Source organism: Leptidea sinapis, chromosome 24, assembly GCF_905404315.1.
Source record: "Leptidea sinapis chromosome 24, ilLepSina1.1, whole genome shotgun sequence".
Taxonomy (NCBI): domain Eukaryota; kingdom Metazoa; phylum Arthropoda; class Insecta; order Lepidoptera; family Pieridae; genus Leptidea; species Leptidea sinapis.
Window position 1 is genome coordinate 1,551,902 of NC_066288.1, and position 22,388 is coordinate 1,574,289.

At 35.0% G+C, this 22,388-nt stretch overlaps 2 protein-coding genes across 2 annotated transcripts in view; both read right to left on the reverse strand.

The window, feature by feature from the left end:
• Positions 1-22,388, reverse strand: part of LOC126971706 (uncharacterized) — a 91,656-nt gene that overhangs the window by 65,153 nt on the left and 4,115 nt on the right. The gene's annotated exons all lie outside the window — the stretch shown is intronic.
• Positions 6,359-17,845, reverse strand: LOC126971580 (uncharacterized). Its single transcript, XM_050817895.1, has 3 exons — positions 17,745-17,845; positions 9,110-9,209; positions 6,359-8,860 (listed from the first exon to the last, which is right to left on the reverse strand). The coding sequence occupies exons 1-3, from the start codon at positions 17,751-17,753 to the stop codon at positions 6,948-6,950; spliced, it is 2,022 nt and encodes a 673-aa protein (XP_050673852.1). The 5' UTR covers positions 17,754-17,845; the 3' UTR covers positions 6,359-6,947.

Sequence of the window (22,388 nt, forward strand, 5' to 3'; positions counted from 1 at the left end):
AACTTATAACTTGACAAATATATCAGATTAGCTGACCCGGCAAACGTTGTTTTGCCGGGTCAGCTGGAGCGTTATAATTTATTTTTAATGTTCGACGGTGTGTGTGTTAGAATTTATGTTTAATGTTCGTAAGATTTTTTCTTCGACGTATTTTACAAATACAACTACTATGAAAAAGTATTCTATAGCGTTAATATATACTTAGTACCTACCTATATATATATGACACTCGCAAAATTTTAATTAATTGGTAACAGAATTTTCAGAATCGGCTTAGTCCAGATCCAGAGATTAAGGCTGGCAATGCTTTTGTGATTTCTCTGTTGTTGCAAGAGAATGTTGGCGTCTGAGAATACTTAACAGCAGGTCCGTACGCTCTTTAGTCCTCCTTTTCCATAAAAAAAGATTAGGTACCCTGTAAAAAATTGTGATTAATGATTTTAAATTATTCTGCGATTCGGGACGGAGGCAAATCCAATAAATTAAAAGTCATGAAAATCAGTCCAGCCGTTCTCCAAATATAAATGTTCGAACTACTATATTGTGTAATGTATGTTACTTTGTACTAAGAATTTTTATGATGTTCACCAGTAGGTAATACGTAGACGCTATAGTTTGTGAGCATAAATAGGGCGGATGTATGATGATTGATAGTAATGCAAAAGTTATGGGTAGTTACTGCAATATATTCCTTTGTCCTCCTAAATTATGTTAAACGATTTATTTCAGTCAGCATAGACATGCAGATTTTGCGATTTTTAAAACGTATGAGCAAGTCACGTAGAGTTGGCCGTAGGAAAAACGTGGCATGACCAAATGTAAGCCTGCTTCTTTTAGGGTTTCACCCTGCGATTTATTGATAGTCATTGGAAATGCAAATTAATAAGAATTTCGGGCGTTTAATATTAATAACCCCTCCACTCGCCCGCAAGCCCGTCCCACCGCCTGCCACCGGACCGCACCACAATAAAATACCAAATTTTATTAAATAATGTGCATACGTTGTTGTGTACTACGCTATTTCAGTAAGTAGAGGTTATTAACTGTCGAACGGGAACACTTTAATTTTCCAGGGTGAAAAGTATCTAAGATGTTGACCGGGGATGTAAGGTATCATCATGCTAAAATTCAATTAAATCGGTTCAATAGTTTCAGAGATTAGCCCGTACAAACAGACAGAGAAATAAGAAATTCCAAAAAAATTAGGACCTGTTCTACTTCTCTTCTTACATCCCCCTGACTCGGTTTTAATCTTTTTTTTTCTTTGTACAGAAATTTAATCTCTACAGATTTATCATAGGTATAGATTACTCGACCGAAGCCAATTTATAATTAAAGTACTATTTAAATTAATTTGACTATTTTGTTTCTGAACCGATTGCAAATTTAAATACTACGAGACTGTTATATTCACATCATCCAAATCGATGTAGCAGTTTCTGAGATTAGTAAGCACAGACAAAAGTCAAACTATTTTTTGCCCTCGGAGCGAATATAAAATAGTTATTTTTAAATATTTAATGTACAGACTACGGCGCTCTTATATTTTATTATCTACCTATACCTACAGATAGCAATAAGTAGGTAATTTGCTTGGTGGTCTACTGAAACGTGACATTGGCTGAATTGTGGTGTCGCTTCCACAGAAGCCAGTGGAAAGAATAGAATAGAAGTTGGCCAAGAAATTCTAAAGTTTCACCGGAAAAAAGACAGATAGACAAAAGTATTCAAAATAAAGTTATAATCAGGGTCCGTGCCGGATTAAGCAGGCGCCGGGCCCCGCGCCTGCTTAATACATCCAGCAAATTCTTTCAAAAGCCCTCTATCTATAATAGAAATAATAGTTGGTATGGACTGTCTGACGTGGATTGTCTTAGTAGGAAAAGTTGTAACGTTTCAAGTTTTTGTGACATCAAATAAATTCAATATACTACATATTCATAAGATCCAATCAAAAAATTACGCCCAGGATGAGATGAGTATGTATATAGTAGTAATTGCTCTTGTTGCTACGTGGTTAATCCGGCACTGATCAGGGTTTTACAAACTACACTTTGACAGAAATTTCAAATAATTCGATCAAGTGGTCGAGTCCGTAATGGTCTTATTCATACTAACATATCGGAGGTACATAACGTCGTTAATAATACGCATGTTAAAATAAACGCGAAGATAACACTCGTACGAAGTAATTCAAGGGTTGAGTATGAAGTCCTCCAACTCGGACTGGGCGGCACAATCCTAGCTAACGGGTGCACCCTAACGTCCGGTGGCGGTTGGATATCTATGGACCGGATGCCTCAGTGTACTTGCCTGAGTTAATTAATACCTCTCTCTGGACCTCGGCACTGTCTTAAATAAACGCGTCGATGGTGCAATAGGTGGAACCATCGACTTTCACGGTGCCCCCGGTTCGATCCTCGCTAACTACGTACAAATATGTTTTTAGTTTTTGAGGTCATAGGTACACATATACAAATTTGTCCTCTTCAGTTTCTCCTGACGCCTCCTCCTAAAAAAACAACGTCCCTCATGTAGGTGTAGCGTAGATGTCTTGAAGCACACTTAAATAGTAGATGACACTGTTAAAATATATTAAATAGCAATTATCACGCGTCTGAATGTTTTCAAAATATTTTATTTTGTGTGTAATACGCAAACTGTAGCGGCGATACGCAAACAGCAATTTGGAATGTTCCGAAGACACCATTGATATTATTATAAGTATAAGACCCATATAGCCGAATAGTTAGTGACTAATATGATGAATATGGATGTTTGTTTCCGAGTCATGGATATTTATATATTGTATCTATGTATGTTTAAGTAAGTATATTGTATTAAATATATCGTTGTCTTGTACCCATAGTACAGGCTGTGCCTAGTTTGGGGCAAGATAATCTGTGTTAAAGTGTGTCAATATTATTATTATTATATAAATGTCTTATAAGAAAAGATGCAGAGCATGTCTCGCATGCTTTCTGTGATGTGCTGGCTGGATCGGCGTATCTTTACAGACTAGGAATGTATAAAAATACTGGATATAACATGTGATGTAATTAACATAATTTATGTTATCTTTACATCTATCATAGCATGACATATCATGGCTGCCCCCGGACTTTCGCCCGTTTGCTTAGCAGTTTATAGACGCGGATGGTTGGTATTCTGTCACATCCAGCGTCAGCTCCAGGTGAGCTCAGCGCCCGGGAAACGGCTCCTTCTACGTCGTAAGACGAAAACTGTCTGTACTGGGTCTTTATTATCTTTATTTGAAAAGTGCTTCCTTTGCCATTATTTAGTAGTTTTATAACGATATAGGTAACTAAGTTAGCATAATTATTTTTTATAACACTTGGCCAAAAGTTTGCAAGTTGGCAAGTTATTGAACAACAGTAGCGCTCTAGTATTCTGTGGTGGTATAACGTGAAAAAAAATACCTCAACTAAAATCGAGTTGGCTAAGATGATATTTAGTTTGATACACGCGTGTGTTGTTGCTCTTAATTTCTTCAGTTTATCGTTTGGTTTGCTGTGTTATAATGGCACGTATAGTTATAATTCATATAGTCAAGACCCTTTCCGAAGAAATACGTTATTTCCTTCAAACCCTCGGGCTTTGGCCAGACTACGGTGCTCATCCACAGTTTGGTGTAAAAGTAACGTATTATGATATATTGCTGCAAAACCTATTCCAAAAAAATATATAAATAAGTATAGGTAATGATTGTAGTAGTATGTACCTAACATACTACTGGCTAACTAGGTTTATACAGAAATAAGATTTAGATAAAATCTAAACTAAACACTTCGGGTAGAGTACCTAAAAAAGTAGAAAAAGCACTAATCTTTCTCATATTTTGAATTACAATTATCAGATCTTATATTTATTGGAAGATTTCTATTAAACAAATCTACAATAAAACTCTTTTGCAAAATAATAAATGCTCTTCCCTTTGCGGCCTTATTAAATTATTTTTCTATCCAAAAATTATCTGTGACAAGCAGAGACATAAAACGTTGTTGAAATGTTATTTTAAACATCAAAATCATGCGGTTATCTATCAACTAAGAACGAAATAATTACGTGTACAAACAAAGCAATATACATTAAAATAGTAATTGTAGATGAAAACCACAAAGTATTTCTTTCTGTTTGTCTTTTTTTGCAAAGAAACATCCTCTTTGATGTGCTACAACTGTTCAACCACAAATCAAGACCTGGGGGAATGCGCCGGAGATTTTGTAAATCCAACCCATGTCTTCAACGAAACTCGTTTCCTATTAGTTAACTGCACAGGAGGTATATTCTCACACCGTTTTCATTTGTTCCAATATCTATGCCCATAAATCATAGGAATTTAGGTCTATCGAGTCAGATGCCATACTAGGAACTGCCTAGTCTGCATAGGAAATCTGAAAGTTTCGCACTTTATCACTACGAAGAAAAGGCTTCATTTAACTGCTTTGTTGAACTGGGCAGAATTCTCTCTGGAAAACTGCATTTCACAATTGCAGTGTTTAACATTTATTTTAAGACACTATACGCAATAATGATTTAATATATATATTATAATATAATATGTAGATAATGCCATGTGCTTCGTTCGTTCCTGGGCGAGCCGGTCGAAGCACGCATGGATTGTGCAGAGAGGTTGTTATCACGTGAGCAAAGATGATGAAACACCAAGGACCATGAGAGTACCAAACAGAGCCATGACGTGTAAACATGAGAGGTTTGTTACTGCATTGAATACGCCATAAGTACAGCTATTAGACCCGGGTTCACATATCATGAACTACGTTGAAAAAAGCTAAAGACCGTATGAAGAAGTGTTTGTATTGAGGCGTACGAAAGAGAAAGGGGGCATTTAATGTCGATACTAAGTTATTTTACAAAGAAAAAAGAAATTGTGGAAGAAGTGATCACCCGTCAAACAAAACAATCGACACGAGACAAGATTTTCACGACGGTAGCTTCCTTAGATATTTCCATTTCTGATATTTCATCTAAGATAAAATCCGCATTTATGGATAGTTATAGTACCTACAAAGTAAATCTCTTTAAAATTATTAACTTATTTGAACCTGCATTAAGCGGTCGTGTATCGTAAATTAAATTTTTTGGAGATAGCTATCAATTTATCAGTTATCGTTAATTTTTGTTGATAAAGTGGCATTAAATTAAAAGAAATAAAATCATATTTTTACCATTAGGGTATTTATTTGTATGTGTAAAATATAAACCCGCGTCAGCTAGAATATTTTTTTAACTGCAGTATATTCCACAGTTAATTTAAATGGCGATTCACGATTTAGGCTGAGAGACTTTGCTCAGACTTTACTTACGTAAAACTTTCCTGATTATTTATTATTTTATTATTATGATAAAACGCGAACTTTTGTATTCGGCCGTCTTAGCTTTAGCTCGATAGCATTTCAGCTGTCAAATGATTATAAAAACGAAATTAAAAGTTTATGCTAAGCTTACACTCAGTCATGTTTTACGCGAGTAAGTCTGAGCAAAGTCTAAGTTCGCTCTATAGATCTCAGGCTTAGATACCGAGTAATACACAACTATATTGGTTTTAGAAATAAATTAAAATAGGGCAAACCAATTTGTAATCCTTGTATATTTGCTCGATTTTATAACAAACAATATATTCTTTATTACTAATAAATCTTGTATTTAAAATTTATGCACATTTAATAAAAAAACATATAAAATATATAAATTACAATTATAACCTTTCACAAAGCGAGCTGTAGGTCGAACTTATATCAGGTAATAAAAAGAAAAGACGGATTTGTGCAGATTTATTCGGCTTTACAAAGAAAAGCAGAAATCTACAATTAATGCATTGTCGTAACTAAATTGATAGAAAGGTTATTCTTAGGCTTGCAGATGGCGAGTACAATGTGTGTCTTTGTCAAGCTGACTGGTGTAACACGGTGGAAGCCAGTTATAGCAAGAGGAGTCTTTTCTATGCATATTTGTTGTTTATGGTTTTACAAACCGGTAATAGCGCCGTTATGTTATTTATTAATTATTGTTAACCCTTCATTTACGGATTGTGACAATACATGTGGCGTGTTTTAAACGCTAGCTTTATAGACTTATAAGCAGCTTTCACTTTATCTAAGTTGCCTGAGTGTATTTCTACGAAAAGGATTGTAAGAAGTGTGTATGTTAGTGGGCCGTGTCCGCTGCACTGTCCACTCTTTTTTGTTGATATATTGTGTCGAGCCTACATAATTACTGATATTTACTTTAACTTTTGTACAGTTGTTAACATCAATTATTTCGTATCAATTATATTCTCTATAAACTTCGGAGTGGCTAATAATAAACAAATGAGTATGTTAAAGGTATGTTTTATTACAAAATTATTCGCTTATTTCTAATACATAAATATCTTATCTATATTATATCAAAATACGGCTTGTACTGTTATTAAATATTTTGCTATAAATACATTAATTACTCTATTTAGAAAGACTATGAAACTGGGAAAATATGAATTGAGTAGCTTTTATATTGAAATACAATATAGCACAACTTAGTCTGTGTTTATTTTTAAACTGAGTCCAAAAGAAATTATCCTATTTCCCATCAAGAGCATTTAAGCATCTAGAGTTACAGATTATTACAAATTGGGAGAATTTTTGTAAGTAGTAGTAGTAGTAATGGTACGTACCTTATTCATTCATAATAAATTAATTATCGATAATACTTGTATCTATTACTGGCTGACGCCATTTTATAATATCTCCATGGGCTGTTACAATCGTGTTTCAATTAAAGCCTGTCTGGTATTGAAAGTGTAACTTAATCACCTCAACAACTGGGAGTATAATAACGGTGGGATATGCCTATATTATTATCATTATTATTATTAGAATGATTCATGATTTGGTCTCAACATAATAATTTACTATTCTAAATATTTATCTATTCCTATGACTACGATCTTCGGCTTCGAGGTCTTTTGTAACTGAGTCTGCTACTTCGCTTGTTATTGCTCGAGCGATAAAACCCGTAAGACCCGTGTCGTTTTTTCGTGTTTCAAAGAAATTGTACACATATTCCTCTAAAGTATCTTCGTCGAATGGGACAAGGTCACTCAAATCTATTTGTCGTTTCGTACGCTTTACGTGTGCTTTTTTTACTGACGAATAATTTTCTTCAGCACTCTCTACTATACCTTTCCTGTAAACTTCTATCGGGACGTCACTTCCGTCGCTTACGTCATATTTAATACCAATATCAGCTTCCTGTATTTCTATTGAACCGATTCCTGAATCTATCAAGGATGTTAAATTTGTTGATTTGCTAGACCTGCTGATTCTATTTTCAGCTTTTTTATTATATTTGTCCTTTATTGGATGCAAATGCTTTACCTCATTTGTCTCATATGTTTTCGCAATATCGCTACTGGAGATAGAATTTACTGGTTTTGGTTTAGATCCATAAGTTTTTACTTTTGAATGGCCCTGAATGATAAGGTACATTGGTGTGACATCAGCAGTTGGTTTGGTATCTTCTGATATGGTAATAGAATTTCGGGTTGGTGTCAAAGGTGTGGTAAAACGCATATTTAAGTAAGGATCATGTGTATGTGATGGCTGATCATCCTGTGCGAGACTATTGAGATAATGTGAATTAAAATATGGTTTTTTAAGGGAAGGAGTTGTCCCAACTTGAACTAACGATGGTGGTGGCTGCATTGTTTGCATTACTTTTAATTTTTCCATATCATCTTCTGCTTGATCATTAAATATTTGTATATTCTCAGACGCATGAGCGTATAGATAATCTTCGGGTCTCTCAGGATCTGTGACTAAAGGCATTGATATCATTGAACTTAACATATCAACAACACTGACTTGAGGTTTTACAGTTGAATTTAAAATGTTTTCTTCATTATAATTAGTTGTTGGCTTTATCTCTGTTGTTGTATCTTCGTACATCATTGTTGCATCAGTTGTGGTTTCATAAGTAGACTGCTCGAATGTAAATGTATCAAGAGGATTGCTCGTCGTAGATGATAAAGTTGGTAAAGCAGTTGGTAGGAAAGCAAGTTTAATAGGCAATTCAGTTGAAGTTGAAACTTGGTACGATTGTGATTGCGATATATCAAAGAAATATTTCTTGGACGAATAGCTATCCTGTTCTTTATGAGGAATTATATTGTATAAATAGTTTTTAGTCTGATCTTCTTTGAACGGCGTGGTTGGACCCCAACCAGCATAATCACTGCTCACTGTATTTATAGGTAAAGTCTGAGTCTTATTAAAGTCCACAAACCAAGTCTGATTATTATCAGTTGCTTGATATATCAAATTAGCTTCCTGAAGAGCAAATGATGTTATTATTTCTGGCGTAGAAGCTGTGAATCTTTGTGGTATTGTAGCTTCTATGATACGTGTAGGAGGCGTAGATTGAGGAGTTTTATTTTCATGTTGAATAAATAGCAATGGCTTATAGCCTGACGGAGGGGGAGGTGGTGGGACAAGAATAGTCATAGGATAATGTCCATTAAACTTATATGAATAATCTTCATACTTGGAAGGCGATGATGTAAGATGCCTTTTAGGTGGTACAGATGGTTTCGAAGATATACTTGGCTTTCGCGAAGATACTCCTAATACTAAGACCTCTGACTTCTTCTCTGGGATTATTTGGCTTTCAGTCCTACTATCATCTGCCCAATAATGGACCTTATCTAACATGGGTGGTTCATAATCGTAGGTCGGATCATTCCGTAACGGATCTCCTCGACCTGTTAACGGTTTCCATTGTTCAAAGTCCATGCGAGGTGAAAAGATGGAGGCAATTCCGCTTAGGCTTTCACGTGGATCTGAAAGAAAAGTTATCAATTTAAATGACTAACATATTAGCATAATTTGCACCTTATAAGTTAAAGTAACTTTAAAGCAATTCTTGTAATTTGGGTTTTATCGGTAACAATTAGTCACAATTTAAGCCTAGGTAAAAGCCTTATAAATTTAGATTATGTTTCTTAAATATAGTTTAAATTATGTTATATAAATAAAAGTAAGAGTTAAAATGTGAAATAGAGATAATGATGAATATTCACTAAACTTACTCGGAATGCTTGATACATGTTTGTATGAGTGTGAAATAGGATCTGAGTTTGTCGGCTTCAGAATTGCTAGAAGTGTGATCAAGATAAAGCTGCTCCTTACCTAGACAAACAAGAAGACGTTAATATAATTTTACTAGTTTAGTTAATATAATAACACAAACTAATATACATTTTGTTATAACATAAACTATTGGATTATATGGAGTTGGTATTATATATTATATGGAGTAGGTATTGTACTACCACTAGCATATAGGTATTATCATTGTTGTTGGAGCTGGAATAGTTGCAAAATTGTTGTCATAATTGGGTGTTTATGTTGTTATTTTGAGGAAAACGTAAAATCAACTAAGAGACAACGGAACGTTCACAAAACAGCAAACAAATATTACATCTATGCATACTATAATTTGGACATGGTAAAAAAAAAATCAGCAGCGCTATAAAAAAAACATCGAGTTTGATCGTTCGTTGAGCCCGTTAACTTGTATACTTATTTACATAAAATACGGCTAGGAACAATATTCCACGATCCTCTAAGGTCCTTTTAGCACTTTTAACAAAGCAACGAGATAATTTTCCCGAAGCACGATATATTCATAATTACAAAGTGAATTATCGCTTTGAGTAATAAGAGCGAAGGTGGTTTATTAACTGTTTTTTTAGGCACGCAGGTTGCTCGTTAAAATACCGAGGCACATGGCAGGATGAAAGACGAGCTAATTTTGTGTTATAATCATCCTTCTTGTGTATGACTGCGAAATGCCTGACCTCGATCGCTGATTATTGAAAAATGTAGATATTGGTCGGTTCGGTGTATAATGACCGGCGATGTGTGTCAACGAGCGGCGGCCCTTCAGAACAGTTCATCCTTAATTCGGTTCCGAGCTCTCCTAATAACACGCATTGCATGATCAGGGCGCTGCATCATGCAGCTTTAATTAAAATAACTGGATTCTTGAGGCTCGAGGTGCATTAATTATTAACCAAAAGTATAAGTCATATATAATAATGAAGAACTTAAGGATAATTGGTTTCCAAAAAGCAGGTACCATCACAACTCTTTCGGTCTGCTCAATAAAGTTGTAAGAATTTGATAGATTAACATTTATAAGGAAAATAAAAAAAACATTATTTAAAATACATGTTAATATTAATAATATAATTAAATATAATTAATAGAACGCTATAGAAACTAAAAGAAAAGACACAAGAAAAGGTGAGTTATATTAATGTCTAATTACTCTTAATCTATCTGGACCAAAAAGTTGAATAACAGAAATAGTTAGGTTAGAGAGTAGAGGTAGAGTCCTTTGCAGAAGACTTGTCTAGTATATATATCTATAATACGAGAGATAATTAGGAAAATTATTTTTCACGCAATTGATATCACCCCTGAGTTCATAAGGCATACGTGAACTTATTATAAATGGTATCGTCACCGGACCTACGTTAAGGACAATAGCAATTTCTCTAACGCAGTTCAGATGTGACTGGATATTTGATGAAGACAAGGATACAGCAGCAATGCGCATGCAGCACGCAGTACGCGCTAGTGAAAGCGACTTGGAGCAAACGCGTGCTACGAATTACTAACTTGGCACATGACGGGAATTGATCAATGGTATTTTGCATCTAATTTGCCTTCTTTCGAATTATTTCACTCTTACGCTTTCTGCTTGAAAACAATATAATATGTTTAGCGTCGCTGAAGCAAATGTCAAATACGCCCGATACTGGAATCAATAGTCAGGATCAACTATTTATTCAGCCACGAGTTTGTACATCGAATGAGTCAGTCGGTAATTAATGTTATATTATTAGCAAAAGATTTTTATGCTCAACATGCGCCTATCTGGCTTTCATAATGGTAATTTTTAAAACAGCTATATAAAGATCCGACGCTGTAAACTTCAGTAAAAGCTTATAAATTATTTATAAAGCTCTTATGAAGCACGTGAAATACAATAATTGTGGTATTTTTTTTACTATAATAACGACACTTTTGAAAGAAAATTATTTCACGATAAACTTGATTGCATGTTTCATTAGGTATCTGGATGAATTATTTTATTATCAAAGCAACTGTGCCTAAAGCCAAATAATTTTCCTTTATTCCTCGGCAGTAATTAAGAGATTTTGGTCGATCACGTAACAAGCATTTGAAATCTTTGGACCTACCGGTATTAAATCCCGGGGTCCATAGCTTGGGAATCACTAACAACTGCTAAGAGGTAGTTAAATATCCAAACTCGGAAACATTATATGCAAACTATGTTAGCATGTTTCGAGTCCTGAATCCGTTGTTCGATATTAATATACGTTTATCACTCGATCCACATGCTCTTCAAAACAGATCGGTCTATCGGATCGGTGAATCGACCGTTCAAAATGATTTGCCTCAGAGCTAAAAACAACCGGCGCAAGAAACACACCGGCCTTTTTCAAAGACGAAATCAGATTACATATATAGGCACCATTTTTAATGCTTACGGATAATAATCATTTTTTTTAAATGATACATTTTAAATTTACCATTTCAATAATAGGCCTTTGCCGGTTAACTAAAGCTGTAGAAACAGTTCATTATAAGTAGATACCTATAAGTATATCTGTGCCGACTTAATACTCATGCAAACATTTGTTTTGACGCTAACTTTCCATTTCTTAGTTCTTGTGGTTAACCCGATCCTCTATGAGCTATTGATATGAAACTGATACCATTGCTTGTATGTTGCGCCGTGCATGAACGGTGAAAACAGCGCCAGTGCTGGTGAATATATGTTTGTGGTGTTCGGTTACCTGAGACAGTTTAAGAATTTTGCGCTATCGGCTGTTTAAAAAGTTAATAAAGTCGGAGAGTCGCTAACGTTTTCGAATCCCACATATCATATCAACAAATTATGTGCTTTAAATAGACGTTTTGTGTTGATTATGAGGTGTTCCTCGGCACATCAAAATGTCAAACAAGGCCTCATTGATCAAGTTCCAGCTTTGTCGAGAGAGCTGAATAATTAAATGGCAAAGATCAGTACAATGGTTAGGATCCGGCCAATAAATGTAATGTATGTACTTGACTGAAATTGTCTCTCATTGTCTCAGAATAACTATGTATTAAAATGGAATGCACAATGAACGTGTATCTACTCGATATTCATCATAATGAAACCACGAAATGCAACCTGCAGGTAACTGGTAGATATAATAATTAAAACTTCTCGCAAAGTAAGTTTTCTTTAAGCCTAAATCATTGTAATACAATCAAGATAAAACACTCCTTACATAATATTAATATACAATCACGACTAGATGACAAGAAGTAAGAACTCGTCTTTGTGTGTTTTAAATAATTACACAAACGTCTCTAAACACGTAGATATTCGGCAGTGAAAGTCCGGAGTGTGTAAAGTGAATTTATTTATTATTATCGTATTGATAGACGACACGAGACTGTCGAGGAGTGCGGGGCGAGGCCGCGTGGGAACAACGTACTGAGCTCGTGGTGGAGACCGGACGGTGGCCCCAGACCGAGTGGCGCCGGGGGCAATCTGACTCGCGAGTCTCATCTCTGTAGGTCAATGTGAACTCTTGTAGCTTGCGGCTTTTCCGATCTCATCTTTAATAATACTGCCTATTTTACATTCATTTACAGTTTTTTATGTTTGATTTTTGATGTTAAACTTCTTTAGGTTATGAAAAAGCGACGAGAGTGAAATTTTAAGATGCGCGCGCATCACTGTAACACAAAAGTAACAGCTTGAAGTTAGATCCTAAAATTTTCTGACGTTTGCGTCATTCGTTATTTTTTTTTAGTTTCTTCGTCCATTATTAGGACAGGCAAAAGGGTTCAAGCCCATACAGCCGTATTCATTATTAAATAAGTAATTGTCAAAGCCATCTTTCCAAAATTGTTCTTTCTAAAAACGTAGAATAGCACGAGGAATAAATCATTTTAATGATTTTTGACTTCGTTAGGCCAAAAAAGTATAACTTCATGTGTCAATGTGCATACATGGGTACACACACACTTTTTTTTTACTTTCATTATTAATATTGATAATTTTTATATGTTCAACCGTTCAAATCCTATCCGGATTTAAGCGTTTGACATTCTATTCGTATGTAGGACGCTTGCTGTGCATCGTTACGTACGTCATCACTGATGCGTTCTCTTTTAAATAAACACAGGAATATTAGATTTGTGGAAATTTTGTGTATTATATTTTTTTTAATAATATTGACACACTTTTTTACACATATAATCTTTCCCCAAACTAGGCAGAAACTTGTTCATATACACATATGGGTGCATGAAAACGATTTATTTAATAACACATACATAAATATATTATATAAACATCCATGACTCGATAACATACATCCATACTCATCATATAAATGTATGCACCTTCCGCGACTCGCACCTCTAGCTAAGTGGGCAGGGTCACTATAGCAATAATATATTAATAATATCATAATAAACATATTTTATTTGGCCAGGCAGCATCTGTCGGCCCCAATAATTGCTTGTTATAATAATACTGATTAGGTTTGTACTAATAATTGGTATTAATATTAACCAAATCAACGGCTCAATTGGATAATAGTGAAATATCTAATACAATCAAATCTATCGTCAAATATAATAAGAAAATCCAGACATACATTGCAGCTCTACCTAGAGGTTCAATACAAATCATCCAGAGCTCCACTCGACAATTCCATCAGCATCGGTACAATTACAAGTATTTGGAAGTCTTGTTTAGTTTACACACATACACTCATAATAAAACTACAACTGTTACTCTAAATTACTAATGTCAAAAACTCGCTGCGCTCGAGGCCGTACGTCATCGGTGCGATGGAAACAGACAGCTGACGGGTGTTCGTGTTGCATTATTTCATAGTATCACCATCAACACGCCAGTAATAGTTTTACATAATACTAGCTGATTCAGCAAACGTTGTATTGCCGATATTAAAATCGCGATACAAAAGTAACTGTTGATCGTAGATAGGTGAAAATTTGAATTTGTATGTATTTTTTAATGCTGACTCATAATCAAACAAATTAAAAAAAAAATTGGGGTGGACCACCCTTAACATTTAGGGGGATGAAAAATAGATGTTGTCCGATTCTCGATCCAATATGCACTCAAAATTTCATGAGAATCGGTCAAGCCGTTTCGAAGGAGTTTAACTACAAACACCGCGACATGAGAACTTTATATATTAGATAATATTATATATTGATGTTTGTGATATTATAGATTGTCAGACTTGCGCTCGTTGATGTCTAATACATGGTCATTCAGAAATATGACTATTTTTAAACTGTTAGTTATATATTATATGCTTGACTGAAAACAAAATCATTTATTCATTTAAGTTAACAATTACAATTTTGTAAGTGATTGTTTTTGCTCAAAAAATAAAACGCTCCTGGCTTAGGCAACGCGAAATTTAATAGGAAGAATATATTGGAAATACACTTGACCTTTATTTTTATTTCTAAGATAGCTTCAGAATTGATAAAAACTTTTCACGCCTTAAGCAATATAATTAAATATATGAAATTACATATTTGACGATCTATGTAAGTAGCTCAGTGGTAAGTGACCCTGCCTGCTGAGCTAGAGTTCCCACGCTCAATACGTGCAATATGTATGTGATGAATACGGATATTTGTTTCCGAATTAGGATGTTAATTTTGTATTTATGTATGTTTAAGTAAGTACATTTTATAAGGTCTTCTAGGTATCCATAGCAAAGGCTTAGGCCTAGTTTGGGGCAAGATATTTTGTGTAATAGTGTATCAACATTATTATTATTATATAAAATACTAAACAATTTGTTATGTTTTAAAGTGATAACCCTCATTTCTGGGATTAATTACACAAATTTATTTATGTATATAAAATACTTGTTTCGAGTAAGTTGAGAACGGTAAATAAATAAATATAAATTAGTCAAGTGTTACGAGTACAGATCGAGTTGTATCGATCATCACAATTTTTGAGTACACTTGTAACTTACTAACTTTGGACATTTAATCACCTTTTGTTAGTTCGCGATGTCAAGATCAACTAGTTTTTGGAAGGGAATGGCCTGCCCCTCAATTTAGAACTAGACAATGAAAACGTGTGTTTATTTATTATACTTTAACGTCGTAACCTCTACTAAACATGAAATTGTGAGAAGTACGAGAACATTAATACCCTAATTCCAGACGGGGGAAGCTACGGACAGAAACTTGTATGTTTTGAAAATCTGAAAGTTATTCTGCATCCTGATAGGATGTTACTTTAGACGTCGTAACTCCGCAACTGATTTGGATGAAACTGATTGGACAATGGCTAAATGAAATTCCAATAATAATTGGTAGAGCTCTATAAGGCATACATTAGGCATAGCATACCTTAATTTTTTAAATATTTATTTTCAATTATTTATAAAATAATGAAAGCTAAATAAATGCGGTAGAAATGAGTTTTGAGTAATAGGTATATATGGCATAAGAAGGCATAAAAGGCATTTATTTTCTCAAAATCGATTCCTTTAGAATTTTTTTGATGTCATTTCTAATAATAGAAACTAGATACGACTACTGCTTGGGAAACAAATGGCACTCTGAGAGAGAAGAAGCTGCGCAAGAAACTCTCCCAGCATTCTTTTTTTTCGCTCTTTTTAATAAAATATACAATATTGTACTGTCATTGGTATTCCTATAAAATAACTGGAAAATGCCTGAACAGTGGCTGGGACTTTATTATAAAAGTGTATACATTTATCCTTAAATCTATTATGTATCTTACGAAGCCCACTAGAATTAGTTACAACAATCCCTTATTTCTAGTGTTGTAAAAATGAAAATCACTATTAAGAGCAAAAAGGTGACGATTTTTGTGAACATATATTAAATTTTCATAAATGTACTGATAATGACTAACCAAGCTGATATATAGCACAAATAGAGTAGGAGTTATTTGTGTGAGATTGACAAACAGTAAAACTAGATGACGAAGTGGAATTAATGAAGATGGAAAGAAATTGAATTGACTGGACAGATAATATATAGAGGTACATACTATGTAGTTGGAAGTAGTGGGAAGTTTCGATTGGTTAATGTGATATGTTCGGGATTGTAGTTAATTATTAGATCCTTAAATCTTTATGTATTTTATACAAACACACTAGTTTTAAGTATCGAAAAATTGTTGGGCAATGTAGAATACTTAAGAGACCGTAAATATGCATTCGGTTTTAATTTTTTACTACAAAATAACGGAAATATTACTTATATAAAAATAAGAATTCGGCTCAAAACTATTGTCATAATATTATAATACCTACTTATTAATGAAACTGTGTCATGAAGGAATGAATAAGCTGAAAATCCCGATGGCGAAAATTGAAAATAAATAAAATTGTGAATTGAATGAATTTCTAAATGCTTTATCTAATTTAGTGAAATAATTTTTGTCATTGTTTTTTATTTTATTTTTTCTCATATTATGTGCGGTAATTGTACCTACTGAAAAACGAGTATTTTTGTTAATTTCAAAATAACAGTGATAAAAAATTTATGTGTCTTTGTGTAACATAAAATAAATTATTTTTTATAAACGCATAAAATTTTCTACATGGTACTTATACTAACATTTTTATTAGTTTTGGCTGTCTGTTCTGAGTACTCTTCAAAGCGGCTGTAGCTATTTTGACGGGACTTTCACTGATATATTTCTAAATTATAATAATACATACTTATTAATACTATAATGGGTAGAAACGAATAAAACTTATGATATTGTAAAAAATATAAAATGCAATGAAGAAATACCACCACATAATTATAATAAATATCGCTATGGAGGGATACATTAACAAATGAAAACAAGCACAAAGTTAAGATAATACTTAAAGCTTTCAGCATAATCCGATATGTCCAGATTGAATGTGTGGGTGCAGAAGGAAAGAATTATGAACACTTTCACATGGTTTATGTGTCGACGACCAGCCGGCACTTACAAGGTAGAGATGTACCCACGCCGTGCTGTGTGTTCTGTGCTCATATACTATTAGCTACTAGATTCTTATTTAACACATCACTACCAGGCTGGCTCACCTTACCGCCCGTTCAATCTCCTATTAGTGCTGTTAAATACAATCAATTTACATCGTAATGGATGTACGATTATCGTTTGATATTGCTAGATGAACTCTAGTTTTAGCTCGCAATTTCTATATAACATTTCGTTTCATTAAGTAATGTTTCAATTAGTATTTAGTCCCTGATGTAACTAGTAATATTATTTTATAATCATAATACTTTTTAGGTAATATTAATAGATCAGTTAGGTACCGATGTGTATTTAACATATTACGTAATATTACTATTAATTTTCTTACCAAAATTAAACAGAAATAAATGAATTTATGCCAACTTTATGGATTGATATCCATTAACAATTTAAATTGATTTTCCTATATGTATCTACAAATAAATAAATATAAAAAATCTACATAAGTTAAAATACTAAAATATTACTATTATGGTATGGTTTATATAATATATCATTAGTGAGGTGGAGTTAAAAGCCATAAATAAAAATTAAAAGTAATACACAGTACTCACATAAATCATATTGTCAATGTTTGATGAATGTCGGCCCGAGTATCGTAACCACCACAAGAGTCTCTCGTAGTACGAGTTTTCCGTCCGCTGTCTACCGCGTGTCTGACCAAATGACCACCGACCGCCTCGTAACGCGTGTGACGACAACATCAATAACGTCAAACTATTGTCTAGCACGTGGGACGAGCTATATGGTAACACCACCCGTGCAGGTTTAACCAGTTACGTACTTGAACTACATTAATAAGTTTACATGCAGGCAGTAATATATTGTGCAGAATGCAGATGTTATAGGTACGAACTGGCACAAAGAATGCGGCTATTTTCGGAAATATTAATCCCAGGTGCCGTTATTTTAAAGACAATTGCATGTAAATTCCGCTGGGCATTATGTTAAGATGACAAGGTGGCTACTTATTTCTTAGTGCTTACAGTTTCTAATCGGTTTTGTACTAATTACCTACCTGTCTGCTAGTATACCGACAAACCTACATTGTAAGTCTCCACAATGCCATCCAGATCTTAAGCGACATAAAGGATGTTATATATTTAAACGCTAGCAAACATTAAAACACAAAACCTTTATTTTTCTTATCCGCTATTTGCAACCAACCATTAAGCCGTTTAGTGATCGTTTATATAATATAGAACTTACAGAAAGAAAAATAACAAAAATGGAAATTAGACACAGATAATGATTATATTGATTTTATTTTAAATATTTTTGCTAGCAAAGGCAAACGTTTGTATGGAATAATGACCGGGATTGTTTTTTTATTAAGACTTTACAAATGTAAAGAAAGCAGTTCTGTGAAAAGTGTAGGCAGAGATATAAATATTGTCAAATTGTCAATATATAGATAATTAAATATATTTTGTCGAAGAGTCAAATAGATAACTATTTATTAGTTTTACCACTAAAAATTATTCAATTTGCTAAGTAAATCGACTCATAAGCAGCTTTATTTTACGGCATTAGCAAGGAACTCTTCAAAAGGCTTGAAAACGTTTCTACCTACATTGTAGAAGTTTACTGCATTTTTATTGTTATTGTACCAGCTATTTTAACTTAGTTGCAGTTAACTTGTTAACCTTGTTTAACCTAATGGTTAACTTTTAATTTCAAAGTTAAACATTTCATCGAACCAATTATTACCTACCTAGGTAGGCTACGATTTTTCTTAGTAGGTACCTACTCATGTGTTATTCAAATTCAAATATTTTTATTCAAAACCACATTTTGAACGCCAGAAACTGCCACCCGTTCAAAATAGAGAGGCACAGAGAGTGGCGTTTTTATAAAATGTAATATAAATAAAAAAATGGATTACAATGTAATATCTTATTTTTTCTTTTATTTGGGAAACATACCATATTTTATTTATTTATTCATTTATCTTAAAATATATAATAATAGAGACATACTCGCAAAATCTCTAAGGTTTATGTGCGAGCGGTAAGTTCGCAATACAATAATTGTTTTAATTACTTAAAACTTAATTTAACCTATAGTAGTATTATTAAAAATATACATCATAGGTATTCCTGGTTATTAGCTTCTAGATAGTATTTTTTTAGCTTTACTTTCAAATTTTTCTTTTGCAGATATATATCTATTAGATCATTAGGTAATGTATTTAATAATAATAAACACATCTTAAAATAATCATTTTTAATTAAAGAGCCTGCGGGTTCCCAGTCTGTGGAATCATTTATGTTATAATTATGTTATAATAACCTTTTTACCACACAAACGTTTTTTAATAATCCTTTTAAATTTCGTAACACATTTGTTTTGTACATTTTCGGGGATCATATTGTAAAAGCATATTATATTCGACTCAACCGAGTAGTAGGCATATCAAGTTCATGTTTGTTCCTCGTGTTTACATTATGATTGTCAGAGTTTCTAGCAAATTCCTTAATGTGCTTCTGAAAATGTAGGCCATTATCAAGAATATGAGAGATGCAACAGTCAAAATATTTATTTCTTAAAAAAAACCTCTAATTGATTCTTTAGGACCTAGTTTATAAATATATTTTTAATTTTTTCTTAATTATTCTGCAAATAAAACTTGAAAACACTTCCTTTTTTGCATCCTATCCTTGGGCCAAGGTTTGTTTCCCTTCGGATGATCCAAGTGCCTGCGCCGTTGCAGTAGCCGATGTGATACTACAGGGCATGGATATTTTTATACCAAGCTCTGTAGTACCGATTGGTGGCAGATCACAGCCCTGGTTCGATGCGTCAGTTAAAGCAGCATCTGACTGCAAAAAACAGGCGTATCCAACTTAGGTTGCGCTGGGCACAAAGGATCCGAACTGCAAAGTTCTTAACAGGAAATATAACCGTGCCTCCAAATTTTTTAAGCGGCAAATCGCCCGTGCGAAGTCGAAGCACGTCGTCAAAATCGGCGAGCAGCTTTCCAGTTAGCCGACCGGAACACGCAAGTTCTGGTCGTTGTCGAAAGCTGCTCTTGGTAACTTCAACCAGCAGTCCTTGCCGCCGTTGCACATGAGGAATGACACCCTGGCCCATACGGCAAAAGAGAAAGCCGATCTCCTGTGCGCTCTTTTCGCCTCCAACTCGACTCTTGACGACAACGGAAAAACACCGCCGTCCATCCCGCGGTGTCAGAGCTCTATGCCTGAAGTACAGTTCAGACAGAAAACTGTTAGGCGAGCTCTGTTTTCGTTGGATGTCAGGAAATCGAGCGGGCCGGATGGCATTTCTCCAATCGTGCTCAGGACGTGTGCCCCTGAGTTGACGCCGGTGCTAACACGTTTATTCCGGCACTCTTATTCAAAAGGCGTAGTCCCTGACTCATGGAAGTCAGCCCTTGTCCATCCGATCCAAAAAAAGGAGACAGTTCGGATCCGGCAAACTACAGGCCTATTGCTATTACCTCCCTGCTCTCCAAAATGATGGAGAGCATAATCAACCGCCAGCTCTTGGTATACCTAGACGGTCATCAGATGATCTTCTATTATATATAGAGCGGCTATTTAAAGAAAGGAGTGGTAGTTAGCCTGGATATACCTTTGATCGTGTATGGCACAAGGCGCTCCTCTCAAAACTTCCATCATTTGGGCTTCCCGAGAGCTTGTGGAAGTGGACCTCCAGCTTCCTCACTGGGCTCAGCATACAGGTCGTTGTCGACGTATATTGCTCGAAACCGAAGCCCGTGAATGCTGGAGTTTCCCAAGGCTGTGTGCTATCTCCTAGGCTGTTTCTTCTGCATATCAATGATAAGTTGGACACCTCCAATATACATTGCTATGCAGACGACAGCACTGGTGATGCCGTATACACGGGCCATCCAGGTCTCACTCGGGAAATCGTCGACCTCGGAGAAACTTATGTCTTCTATCGAGTCCTCTATCGAGAAGGTCGCGGAATGGGGTAAATTGAACCTTGTCCAATTAACCCCCAGAAGACTCAAGTTTGCCACTAAAAAAAACCCCATTTGTCGTATCACCGCTCTTCGACAACACTTCCCTTAAAGCCTCGCCTAGTATCGGAATACTGGATCTCGAGCGATTGCCAATTCCGCGGCCATCTGGAGAGCAAAGCCAAATTGGCTTCGAAGAAACTGGGCGTCATAAATAGAGCACGACAATACTTCAAGCCGGCCCACATTCTAGCGCTCTACAAAGCGCAGGTCCGGCCACACATGGAGTATTGCTGTCATCTCTGGTCTGGCGTACCCCAGTATCAGCTCGATCCATTTGACCGCGTGCAACGCAGAGCAGCTCGAATTGTCGGGGACCCAGTGCTCTGTAAACAGCTGGATCACTTGGCGTTGCGTAGAGCTGTTTAACCTGATTCCTGCCGCCGTATTCCACCTTCGCACGACACGCCACAAGTTAGGATATCATCCCCACTATCTGGATGTGGGGCGGTCCTTAACAGTGCGGTTTTCAAGGAGCTTTCTTCCCCGTACTACAAAGCTGTGGAATGAACTTCCTTGTGCGGTGTTTCCGGGACGAACACGTAACGTACGCCTTCCTTAAAGACAACGCTCTTGTGATTCCTCTGGTGTTGCAAGAGAATGTGGGCGGTGGTGATCACTTAACACCAGGTGACCCGTACGCTCGTATGTCCTCCTATTCCATAAAAAAAATATCAACCATGTGGGACTCGAACCCACGACCTCTCGCGTTCCGTGCGAGTGCTCTTCCAACTGAGCTTACCGTTCGAGTGACGTATCGTCATAAAATCTTGTATGCTTTGTTCAACTCTCAGGTTTTGGCTTCATCTACAGGATCTACTTTACAGTTGATAAACTGCTGAATGCTTAACTCCAATATTTGCATATTAGGAAATCCACCCATCAATCATCATTAAATGGATCCCATTGAGCATTGTTGTGCGAGAGCTCGTTGAAATATGCCAATGAACGCGGTGTAGGTGCCATGGTACGGGCAGTATAGAATATAGAATTATAATAGCATTATATAATCTTTATGTAAAATATATCATATGTATATTTAAATTCGTATTAAATATAAAACTCAAAGGCTACCCTTCCACTTCTACTCAAGATATTCTCTCACACCTTCGATTGTTGTTGTAATTTTAAATTAAATTATTTTCCAAACAACATACTTTATGTACATGTACTAGACAACAAATTAAAGATG

Coding starts and splice junctions, on each gene's coding strand:
- LOC126971580 (XM_050817895.1), bottom strand. Junction 8,861..9,109: donor ACATGTATCAAGCATTCCGA/GTAAGTTTAGTG, acceptor CTTTTCTTTCAG/ATCCACGTGAAAGCCTAAGC.